Source organism: Elephantulus edwardii, unplaced genomic scaffold (assembly GCF_000299155.1).
Source record: "Elephantulus edwardii isolate Elephantulus edwardi_28Jun2011 unplaced genomic scaffold, EleEdw1.0 scaffold00004, whole genome shotgun sequence".
NCBI classification, from domain to species: domain Eukaryota; kingdom Metazoa; phylum Chordata; class Mammalia; order Macroscelidea; family Macroscelididae; genus Elephantulus; species Elephantulus edwardii.
Genome location: NW_006399754.1, coordinates 38,960,841 through 38,972,973, shown reverse-complemented (window position 1 = coordinate 38,972,973; position 12,133 = coordinate 38,960,841). Strand labels below are relative to the sequence as shown.

At 48.3% G+C, this 12,133-nt stretch overlaps 1 protein-coding gene and 1 pseudogene across 1 annotated transcript in view; one reads left to right on the top strand and one right to left on the bottom strand.

Moving 5' to 3' along the window:
* The window catches only part of LOC102877039, a 12,821-nt pseudogene extending 6,877 nt beyond the window's left edge, over positions 1–5,944 (bottom strand).
* DCLK1 (doublecortin-like kinase 1) overlaps positions 1–12,133 on the top strand; it is a 304,341-nt gene that overhangs the window by 111,844 nt on the left and 180,364 nt on the right. The window contains exon 4 of the mRNA XM_006879588.1: positions 7,279–7,378. Within this exon, the coding sequence (XP_006879650.1) occupies positions 7,279–7,378 (100 nt within the window). The remainder of the gene's footprint in view (positions 1–7,278; positions 7,379–12,133) is intronic.

The following is a 12,133-nucleotide window of genomic DNA, read 5'->3' as shown; positions in this document are numbered from 1 at the left end:
CCATCCATCCATCCATCCATCCATCCACCATCCATCCATCCATCCATCCATCCACCCATCCACCACCCATCCATCCATCCATCCATCCATCCACAATCCATCCATCCATGCATGATCCATCCATCTGTCCGTCCATCCACAATCCATCTACCCATCCATCCATCATCCTTCCACCATCCATCCAGCCATCACACATCTATCCATCTATCCATTCATCCATCCACACTTCCATCCATCTATTCACCATCCATCCACCATTCATCCATCCACTATCCATCCACACATCCATCCATCCATCCATCCTTCCATTCTTTCACCATCCATCCATCCATCCATCCATCTACCCATCCATCCACCATCATCTTTCCATCCATGCACACATCCATCCATCTACCGTCCGTCCATCCATCCATCCATCCATCCATCCATCCATCCATCCACAATCCATCGTCCATCATCCATCCACCGTCCATCCATCTATCCATTTATCTCTCCATCTACCATCTGTCCATCATCCACCATCCATCCATCCATCTATCCGCCTGTCCATCCATCTACCATCCATCCATTCATCCATCCAAGCATCTACCTAACACTAGTCATGCATTCACTCACTCATTTTTCTATTCCTTTCATGCATTCGTCCTCTCATGCATCTTCCTGTGTCATAATTAGGCTGGCCAGGACAGGGCACGGTTCAGAGGTGCTGTGCATAGGGTTGCTATGAGTCACAGGCGACTTGATGGCACATAATAAACAATGTCCATATACCCACTCATGCATCCAGTACCACCCGTCCATTCATCCATCCATCCATCCATCCATCCATCAACTCTTCATCTCTCCTTATGCATCCTTCCATCCATCCATCCATCCAGCCAGCATTATGGATCCATCATTTATCCATCTACTTTTCTATCCATCCATCCATCCATTCATCAGCTGTCAGTTCACCTATCCATTCATCCATGGATCTATCCATCCATTCAGCAAATAGTTACTACATTATGGCACAGATAAACTTGAAAGATAGAGGTGTGCTTAGTTTATGGGAGAAATAGAGGTTCCCTCTCCAAGCTTCTTTGCTTCATTCTCCAAGTCCAAGAGAAGTTAGCATTATTGTACAAAGCATAGTTTAAACACTACTATAAATTTGAACAGTAGATTGGAGACAGATTTGAGGTGCTTGGAATGCTAAACTCAGAAAGAATGAACTTTCACCTGAAGTAGTATACCAATGAGTTTTTTGAACAATGGAGAGATATTGGGAAAGTTTCCTGAGAAAAAGTTGTTATTAGATGCTGTTGAGTCAATTTTAATTTATAGCAACACTACGTAGAACAGAAGGAGTAGGCTAAGACTCTTACAGGGCAAATTAAAAGAAAAGAGAAATGTCTGAGTAGAGGTCCACAGAAGGGGCGATTAATTCTGGACTGGCATAGGACTGGGGAAGGGAGATGAGACAAGACTTTTTAGAGATATTTCAGATCTAGAACATGTGGCCTTTCAACAATGATACTAACCCTCTGGGACTGGGAGGAGCAATGATGACGAAGTAGAACAGCTTGGGGAGGGTTCCTTTATTTCTCTTACAAACTGAGCGCACTTCTTTTCTCAGACTAGGTATTTTTTCTTTGTGTCTTCCCCGAATCTAATCCTTTTAAAATTTTTTCTTCTGGTGATGTTGTACACAGCGAAACGTACAGTTTCTGCCTGTACAATGCAGCGACAGAATCAAGGTATGTTACTTGTTAGTCATTACTGGAATGTCCCATGTCATCAACACAGAGTCACTGCCCCCTAAGTTTTTTGCATGACCCTGTGGGATGCTGTTATCAGCTTACTCTCATATAGATAATTATTTAAAAGAACAGAAATACTGAAGTTGCACATTCTCTTCTAATCAAGTTAAACACACCACACACACACACACACACACACACACACACACACAGAGTCAGTGTTGAGTCAGAACCAATGCACAGCAACGCTTGGTTGGGTTTCTGAGGCTGTAAAATGCGTGGAGGAGATTGTCCTTCTCCGGGGCAGGGGGTGCTGTGGGATTTGAATCTCTAGAGAACCTCATCCTTTGATAGCAATGTCCCTACAGACTGCTCCACAGAGCACCCCAAACAAAGTTTGGTTTAGATGATAACAGAGCATAGTGTCCATTTAAGGTTGAGATTATCTCAGGGCCATGCCTTCAGAGGTCATCAGCCTCAGTGGCTCCAGAAGGTCAAGAATCCACGAAATCCTTAAGTTCCGTCCCTCCGCTTCCCTTAAATCTAACTTGACCAGTGCATTCAGCAGCCAACACCTCCCCACATGGATTTCACTAAAGAACAGATGGACTGGGACGAACTCATGGTAGCAAGACTTAGTATTTTTACCCACCAATAAAGAGCTTTAAAAGTTGGTAGCCACATTGCATTTTGAGAACACACATTTTTTTAAAAGATTGACACTGTATCACCACATAAAATTAGGTTATAATGCATAAGATTAATTTTGCATTTCTTTAAGAGATCCATATTTGTTTCTATTCCCAAGAAAAATGATCAAAGAGAATGTGGAAATTATTGGACAATATCACTAGTATCACATTCAAGGAAAATACTGCTGAAGAGAATTCAAAGATGTGGAGAACAGTACATAGAAAGGAACTGCCAGAAGTTCAAGGTGGACTCAGAAGAGGCCATGAAATCAGGGATATTATTGCTGACAGGGTCTCTACGAGTCAGTCAGACTTGACTCGATGGCACCAAATAGAAAATAACCTCTTAACACCTTTGTATATCAGAAATGCGCAGTCTTGCCTAAAAGGGGGAAATTCCCCCAAAAGCACTTGCCTGGAGGAGAGCTCTGCACCCCCATCAGTTGTCCTCGGTTAGGGGAAAGCATGACAGCTGCACTTCTGCCCTTGAGAAGGGATTGTTGTTGGGTGCTGCTGACCCCAAGGGGCAGAGCAGACCTGTCCCAGAGGTGATGGTTTGGGAGCGTCCTGCTCTGGAGCAACTGGGGGACTGAGTTGTTGGCAGCCATGCTAAGGACTGCATCCCTGATGGAAGGAAGGAGGGAGTCACTGAAGGGGCTGACATTCAATCCACCTTTATCACAACCTGGTGGCTCTGACTCCTCCACTACCAAAGCTATTATCAAGCCTTTATACAAGGAACATCTGTATGAACTTGAATTTGATCTACCGACCTCACCCATCTTCCCCAAGCAGGGCTGTGAGCAGGAACTGGTCCAGAATGCAGGGCAGACAGAAAGGGGCTGCAGAGTTTCTGATAATTGCACAGGTGATTCCGTTTCAGACAGAGGATTGAGAGGTAAACTGACCCCCATTGCTCGGCACCAATACCACTTTCCCGTCTTTCTTCCAGGTGATGAGAGCTAATTGTAACCAGCATTCTGTTCCTTTTATGTTCTTGAACTCCTGGAATTGGAAGGACTTCAAGCCTGTATCATGTTTCATTTCCCACTTGCCAACAGAATTATCCTTAAACGGTCCAAGATGGAGTGTCGTCTGTGTGGTTCTTTGACTCTTTGGTATGAAAGCTGGTCCTCAGTAAAACCTGTAAAGGATTTGTTGGTGATTGTGGGCCACAGAGTCAGTTCCAGTCATAGAAACTCCACGTGACAAAGTAGAAGTGCCCCCGGGGTCCTGGGTGGACTGCTGTCTTCACAGGAGCAAAGTACCAAGTCTTCCTTCCTTGGAATGACTGGGTGGGTTCAGACCGTGAGCTTACTGGCTTCTTCCCTGCAGAGTGTGTCAGCACTGCGTTGTCAACATGCTGTTTACTGAAACCAAACCCAGCTCACTTGTGTTCATGGAAGCCCTGTCTCAGGCCCCGAGGTTGTAAACCCTTGGGGAGGCACCCACCTTCGTCTTCCATCCAAGGAGCAGCTGATGAGTTTCAACTTCTTACCTTTTGGTCAGCAGCCTGGCACGTACACTTCTCAGCCCCGTTGATTTCAGGCTTTTCCCACTGAGTGGCAGCTGTGTCTGTGTTCATATGCAGGAGTGCTGCCCGATCAAAAAGCTGAGGTTCTGAGGTGAGAGTGGAGGAGGCACAGGAGGAGCCCGTTCCTTTAGAGAAGAGGCTTCATTTGGAGAAGCCTGTCCTGTGACGTGGTTTCCAGGCCCATGTGTTTTGGAGCACATTTTTATGTGTGAATAATATCCCAGTGTCTTTGAGTCACTTGCTGTGCATCTCAGAACTGGACAATGACTAAGAATGACAGAAGAATTGATGCCTTTGAGTTGCAGTGTTGATTATAGAAGAGTTCTGACTACCCCATGGGCTGAGAAAAGAACAAATAGGTATATGTTGGGGAAGGTGCAGCGGGAAAGCTCCTTGGAAGCAAAGATGGTGGGGCTTGGTCATGCACTCTAGGCCTGTTCCCGTTGCTAGGAGAGGCTGTTCATTGGAGGACATCGCACTTGGAAAGGTGAAGGGTCAGTGAAAGAGAGGGAGACCCTCAACCAGGTGGATTATTGACAAGGTGCCTGCAGCAATAGGCTCGAGTGTGTCAGAGATTGTGAGGAGGCACAGGATGGGTCAGGGTTCAGGTCTGTTGTGTACAGGGTCACTAGAAGTCGTACTCAATGGCACGTAATAATGATAATAATATTAACAACTCACTGTGTGAATGCAGGACATCTTGCCGTCTCTCTGTTCTGATTTACAGCCTCAGAAAACCACAGGCAGGTGTCTGTTTAACTGATCCTGGACATTTGGTCAAAAGATACATTCTTTTCTTTAAAAATTCAGTCTCAAAACTCACTCAGTGCCATCAAGTGGGATCTGACACACATCTGACCCTCCAGCAGGTTTTCTGAGGCTGTAAATGTCATGTACCAAAATGCCCATCTTTTTCCTTCAGAGCCACCAGATGCAAGTGGCCAGAGGGGAGCAGCTTTGGGTTAGCAGAGCGATTCCTGTGGACAGTGCCAGCAGGGCCCTGGGCGTCCCCCTCATGCAGCCCCCTCCCCTCAGTGGAGGCCTGTGTGAGCTGTGGTGCTGACCAGATCTGTCTTAACCTAACATGGCCTGTGTGAAAGCAGCCCCTCAGGGTTCTGTGGTGAACAGTGGCTAATGGAGAAGATGGCACTAGATGGACAGCATTCTGCTGTATTTGCTGAGCCCAGGGTTGCCATGGGTCAAGACTGATGCAAAGGCAGCTTGCAGCAGCGGGGGCGGGGGGTGGTGGTGGTGGCTGGTGGTGCTGTGGTTAAGGCACTCGCTGCTCTCCCGAAGGCCAGTGGCTCAGCCACCCTGAGACACAGAGACGTAGCAGCCTGCTTCCATGCACACTGCAGTCTCCAAAACCCTGTGCCAAAGTTCCACTCAGCCCTTGGGGGTCACTGTGGGTCAGAATTGACCAGAAGGAATGGGCTTACTTGGTTGGTCATGAAAGAGCGACAGGGTTACAACAGCACAGCTCCTCAGGGAGGTACATCCCAGGTCCTGGCAGGCCCAGACATCCGGACAGCACCTGAGGTCTCCCGTTCTGATCGGTTCTGGGATGCTCACCTCTCTGGGCTGTTCCAGGCTGTCTCTGTGGTCAAAGGCATTGGAAAATGGAGAGAAACCGTGTGCTTCCAGCACCATCGGCCAGCCAGGGAGCTGAACAGAACACTGCGCTGCATGTCAGAAGCTGGGACGTCAGGCTTGTAGACATGTCTCCTCACATACAACCACCCGCTCACTGGAAACCCTCATTGAGGGATAACGTGATGATATAAAAGGAAGTGTTCCCTTTATCTCCTCACATAAGAGGGAGCGATTGTGAAGTCCATCTGTCCATGTGCTGTCCTGTGGTGGCCGATGTGTTACTCTGGTGCTGGTTGCAATCTGACTGGGATTTCAGATACCAGCAGGCGGGCTTCTACGTCTCTTGTCCCTCAGGGTGGCTGACCCACTGACCCACCGGCCATCTGGACGGCAGCAGAGTGCCTCAGTGGACAGGCCTCAGTGGAGCTTCCAGACTAAGACTAGGAAGAAAGCCCTGGTGACCACTTCTGGGGATCAGACCTTAAAACCCCAGGATCCCAACCCAGCATACCTGGTGGAGTGGTGGGGACTACATCCCCTCGATGGAATATGACCCAGCACTCCAGGTGGAGTGGTGGGACCAGGACCCCCGATCCAGCTTTCCTGGTGGGGTGCTGGAACCAGGTCCCCCTGAAGGATCACGACTCAGTGTGCCTGGTGGGGTGGGTGGTGGAGACCAGGGGTCCCCCTGACCCAACATGCCTGATGGGGTGCTGGAGGCCAGGTCCCCTAATCCAGGGTGCCTGGTGGGGTGCTGGAGCCCAGAGTCCCCACCCCAGCATTCGTGGTGGGGTGCTGGGGGGCAGGTTCCCTTGATTCAACATTCCTGGTGGGGTGCTAGAGACCAGGGCCCCCCAGATGGATCATGACCCACTGTGCCTGGTGAGGTGCTGGAGAGCAGGTCCCCCAATCCAGGGTGCCTGGTGGGGTGCTAGAGGCCAGGTCCTCCCAATCCAGCATGTCTGGTGGGGTGCTGAGGGGCAGGGTCCCAGATCCAGTGTACCTGATGGGGTGGTAGAGAGCAGGTCCCCTCAATGGAATATGACTCAAAGTGCCTGGTTGAGTGGTGGGACCAGGACCCCCGATCCAGCGTGTCTGATGGGATGATGGGGACCAGGTCCCCCTGATGAATCATAACCCAGCATGCCTGGTGGGGTGCTGGGAACCAGGTTCCCTGCGGTGGCAGACACTCAGGGCCCACAGTAGCCCCCAGCACGGACATTGTTGTTGTTGGTTGTCCTCGAGTTAAGCACGACTCATAGCAACTCTGTGAACAAGACCTAATGCCTTTCCGTAATTGTTGTCATTTTACCAAATCCATAGGCATGTGGTTTAGGAAGTGGATGCCACTCCTGCTTCCAAAGCATGGACGTTAGGGCATGAATATCTCTGCAGTGTCTTCCTGAAGCAGTGAAGTCCAGGAGCATGCCTGCCGTGGCATGGCTACTAAGGGCAACGTTAGTGCTAAACCGGTTACTGCTCAGTGCCTGTTACAGCCAAGCTGAGGCAGCCCTTCCACATGCTTGCTGCCTCTCTCTGCCGTGGAACCAAAGGCTGTCAACCACAGGCTTCTCATGTATCAGGTTATAGATGTGACCGGTAGAGTTCCAGGCTACTGGGAACACATGGTCTGGCCCCTGTGGAGACTTCGGAGGGGATGGGCCTGCAGCACGCACTGTGACCACTCACACTGTGTCTCATTGCTTTTTTCTCCTAGGTGATGTGCCTTCAAGACTTTTTTGGGGATGATGACATTTTTATCGCGTGTGGACCAGAGAAGTTCCGTTACCAGGATGATTTCTTACTTGATGAAAGTGGTAAGGGGGAAAACAATCAGTGTAAAGCCAGCAGGTATGGGAGGGATTTCTCTGAACAAGCCAACAGCCTGTTAGCCCCACGCCACTAAGTCAGTCTCAGACCCTGAGCTGCATAGCACCTGTTGCAGATTTCTTTGAATTTTTTAAAAATAGAAATGATCATTGGTTAGATTAAGTTTTTCAGAGAGCCAGTGACTTGTGGTTAATTTAGAAACTTTTAAATCCTGAAGCCCTGCTTTGTAGAAACCAGTGGTGCAGATCTCCACATTTTCCAGTGTGTGTGTGTGTGTGTGTGTGTATAAAATTTACACTTATATTATCAACACTGATCATTGTGTGATTTGTAATTGTGGAATTACTGAGTATGTTTCTAGGTTGAACTTGTCATCTTTGGTTCTTAGTGGGGATAGCAGTCTTGTTCTTCTAAATACTTAAGAGCCTGTTTGTCATCAGCATCTGGGATGTGTCACAAGGGAGGAAGAGGGGTGTCCTCCACTGAGAACCATAATATGCTCAGACGGCTTTGATACAGAGGGGGGAGGAGGACAGGGAGCACCTCAGGAAAGTCAGGCTTGACCTAAGAGGGGTCATTTGGCGATGCTGTGACGATCTTGGCCTCTTGTTTAGAACAGACACAGCAAACCACTCTCACCTGGTTTCTCTGCGCACAGCTAAGGCGTGCTGACTGACCTCTGGTTGGGCTGCTCTCTCCTCCTGTCGGAGCTGTCTGGCCCCCGTTAACCTACATCTGTTACCTCCCATGTTGCCTGTGTTGTCTTTTAAGTTGCCGCCCTCATTGAGATCACATCTAGGCTTTCTCCTCAAGGCAGATACAGACAGGGCACTCTGAGGGCCTAGTGAGGAGCTGTGCTGTCAGCCCAGAGTACACACTTTGACTCGCTTCTGTGCAATTTACAGCTACAGAAAAACCCCGAACAAAGCCGCTGGACGGCCAGCTGTGAGTGGACTCCAATTTATTGACAGTGAGGTTTTTAGATAGAGTGATAGATTGATTGGTATATAGATACATAGAGAGATAGATAGATAGATAGATACACGGATGATAGACAGACAGAGTGTGTAGGAGGCTGAGTTGCTAAACCAAAGACGAAGCCTCTCTGGCCCTTGGAAACTATCAGATGATCCTTGGGAGAAAGATGGGCAGTTTCCCTCTCATATGATTTACAGCCTCAGAAATCCGCTAGGGGGTGAAAATGAGTCCTGTCAGACTCGGTTGCGGTGAGCTTGACCAAGGAATGTATTTGGTTTAAATATCATTCTAGGTCCATAATTTTTGGTGTTTATCCAGTTTCCAGGACTCCAAGAAGTCTAGAAACTGTAAAGTTCTGTTCTACACTCCCCCCCTTTTGTTCAGGATTATTTGCTAGAATCTTTGATCGAGATCCTCTGTGATGGAGCCAGCACCATCCAGATCTTCTGCTGCCTGAGGAGGCAATTTTCTCAGAGTCTTAATAGTGTCACAGAAATGATTACAGAGAGAACAAAGATCCCTTTCCTTGACAGGGTCTCTTATAGTTTAATTAAGGAGATGCTCCATTATTGCTGACACTTCAAAGCATACCTAGATGGATACAAATTACTTAATATTGATAAAACGGAAACCTAAACCCAAGCCCATGGCCACAGAATTGATTCCGACTCGAAGGGCTGATGTAGGGCAGAGAGGAAGGTTTCTAAGGCAAGGTCCTTATGGGGGCAGCTTGCACCCTGCTGGCCCGTGAGTGTGGTCTGGCTGATGTGTTAGTGTGTGACCTCCTAGAGCCGCCTGAACCCTTTATGTGACAAGGTGGATGTGGAACCTGTGAAGGGCTTTATCATTTGAGTGCTAACACCAACAAAAGTCATCTGAAGGGACCTCCCCCAAAGGACCTGTGCTCATAGATTATAAAGTCATCTGAAGGGACCTCCCCCATAGTATCTGTGCACCCAGAGTATAAAGCGATGTCAGATGAGAGTCCCACCCAAGCGCCTGCCCACACCTCAGGTGATGCACACAGCTCAGCTGCTAATTAATTATTGGTGATTACAACCCAAATGTGCTTTGGAGAAAAAAAAATTCTGATAGTCTTTGTTCAAGACTGTAGCTATTCTAAGTGCTGCAGAGCACATTTTGTCTCCGATACAGAGGGTGTCGTTAACTGAGTGGTCCTTGTGCTTGAGAGAGGCTGTGCTCTTGACAGCTAGTTGACCACTGTTCCACCAGGACCACTGTATAAACACACTGTCGTCTGTAATACTGCTATTATTTATGTATATATGGATCTATAAAGACATCCTTTACGTTGCTTTTTATATTTACACATATTCTCATTATCTCATCATTTTAAAATTATTTCGGTGGTTTAGGAAGAAACAGAAATAAGAAGCATTGCTTGTTTATCATGTATACTTAAATGCTCAGTAAGCAGTTCTGCAGCTGTTGTTGCTTTTAGATGCTGTTGAGTTGGATATGATTCATAGTGACCCCTGAACAACAACCCCATTCTATCTGCGCCGTCCTCACACTCTCTGACACACTTGAGCCCGTTGCTGCAGTCATTGTGTCAGTCCACCTGGTTGAGGGTCCTCCTGTCTTTTGCTGTCCCTACACCTTTCCACCATGATGTCCCTTTCCAAGGAAAATCCTCTCCTAGAAACATGACCAAAGTCTGAGAGATGAAACTTTGCCTTGTTTGTGTCTAAGGAGCACTCTGGCTGCACCCTCTCCAAGACATATCTGTTCTTTGGCCATCTGTGGGATGTTCAGTGCTCTTCTCCAGCACCACAGTTCAAAGACATCGATTCTTCTCTCAACCTTATTCATTATCCAGCTCTCAGATGACTCAGTGCCTGACAAGACCATGTCCTGAGTCCGCCTGAGTTAAGCTGGCTGTAATAGCAGACTGGGCATTCTTCCTGGAAGAGCTGGAGTTTCCTGTCTCTTTGTTTAGGAGTTCTGGTGGGGGTTGTTTTGAACCCACTAGCCCCTCCAGAGGAAAACGCTGTGGCACTTTGCTTCCTTACAGACCCTGCCATGGCGCCCCATGTAGCATCTCTGCTCTGTCCTAAGGATGCCGTGAGTCAGAACAAGCTCTACCGCACTGCATTTGGGGATTTCACTCCATCTGTTTCTGAATTAATCCACTATTTATTTCTGCTAAAAGTTGCCCTTTGAGTTGCTTCGATACATGTGACACCGTCACGGGGAGAGGTGCTCCCTGTCTCCCACTTCCTAGGGATCAGTCTGCATTACCATCACGAAGGCATGAGGGCAGTACAGATTCAGACAGCAGCTGACAGCACAGTTTTGAAGAAAAAAGACTGTCTCAACTTTAAATTTCAAAGAATTATATGCTTCTGAGGAACCTTCTAGAATGTGCATTGCATTTGTTTTGTGCTACTGGATTACTCTGTCAGTCTCAAAATATAGCTTAGTTTCAGGTCAACTCCAAAATGATCTGAATCCCCAGGCCCTCCTGGCTGGATCCGTTGTCCAGGTGGATTTTCATGCCACCTTCCCACCTGTCCAGGTGCAGTGAAGGCACTCCATGTGTCTGTGCTTTATCCTCTCATCTTCACCCTGGAGGAGACACCAGGAGCAGTGCCTTACAGGCTGCCCAGAGGCTTCGCAGACCCAGTCGCCACTCACCAAGGCGGCCGTAGAAGAACCTTGTCTTTGTGCACAGTTTTAACGCATAACATCCTCCAGGGACATTTCCTTTACCCGCTTTTTGAGCTAACCTGCTTTGTAGCTGTTTCTTCCTGTGAAAAGCATTCCTTAGCTAAACAAGACACCCCCATCCCAGCAGAAAGAAGAAATGAAACCGGATTTAGAAGTTAGGGATGGAGGACAGCAAGTTGAGATCTCATTGCCTTGATGGGTTTACCTTGAGACAATGTACGTGGACTGACAGCTGCAATTTTCTGACTGCATGTACGGCCTGTTCTAGTGATGCATGAAAAAGCAGATCCTATTTTAAGTGCTCTGAGCATGAGTTCGCCTGGCTTATCTCTGCTTCTGAAGGGAATTTGCTCACGTGGTTAATTACATATAATAGGAGTTGGGGGGATGAAGTGTCAGACTTTTCCAAATTTAATAACTCTTCCTGAGCAGGAATCCATCCACCTGAGTTTATAGCACCAAGAAATGGTCTTTGCTGCAGCTGACCCTCCCTAAAGCAGGTCTCCAAGGCTGTGGATCTTCACGGAGGCACAGAGCTGGGTGGAGGCGGACTGCAGGAGGTGCAGAGCCCACAGGGAGCAGTCTTCTGCTCGTTTACCCAGCGCCCAGTGCAGCAAGGAGCCTCTGGTCATGCCGGAGTTCAGTGCCTCTCTGCTAAGCAGAAAGTCAGCAGTTCAAATCTGCTGCTGCTTGGCTGCAGAGCGAGACCGTGCAGGGCAGTGGCAGCTTGTCCTGCAGGGCCACGTCAGCCAGAATCGACTTGGAGGCAGCTGGTTTGTTTGACTTTGTTGAGAACGTCTGGCCTGGGGATGATGCTACATTTGTGGGTCTCATGCCAAGAAAGGAGCCCATGGCAGTACAGTAGTTAAGCACTCAGCTGCTGACCAAAACGTCAGCAGTTCGGATCACTTAGCCACTCTGTGGAAAGGATGGGACTGTGTGCTGCAATGAAGGGACTGTGTGCTGCAATGAAGGGACTGTGTGCTGCAATGAAGGGACTGTGTGCTGCAGTGAAGGGACTGTGTGCTGCAGTGAAGGGACTGTGTGCTGCAGTGAAGGGACTGTGTGCTGCA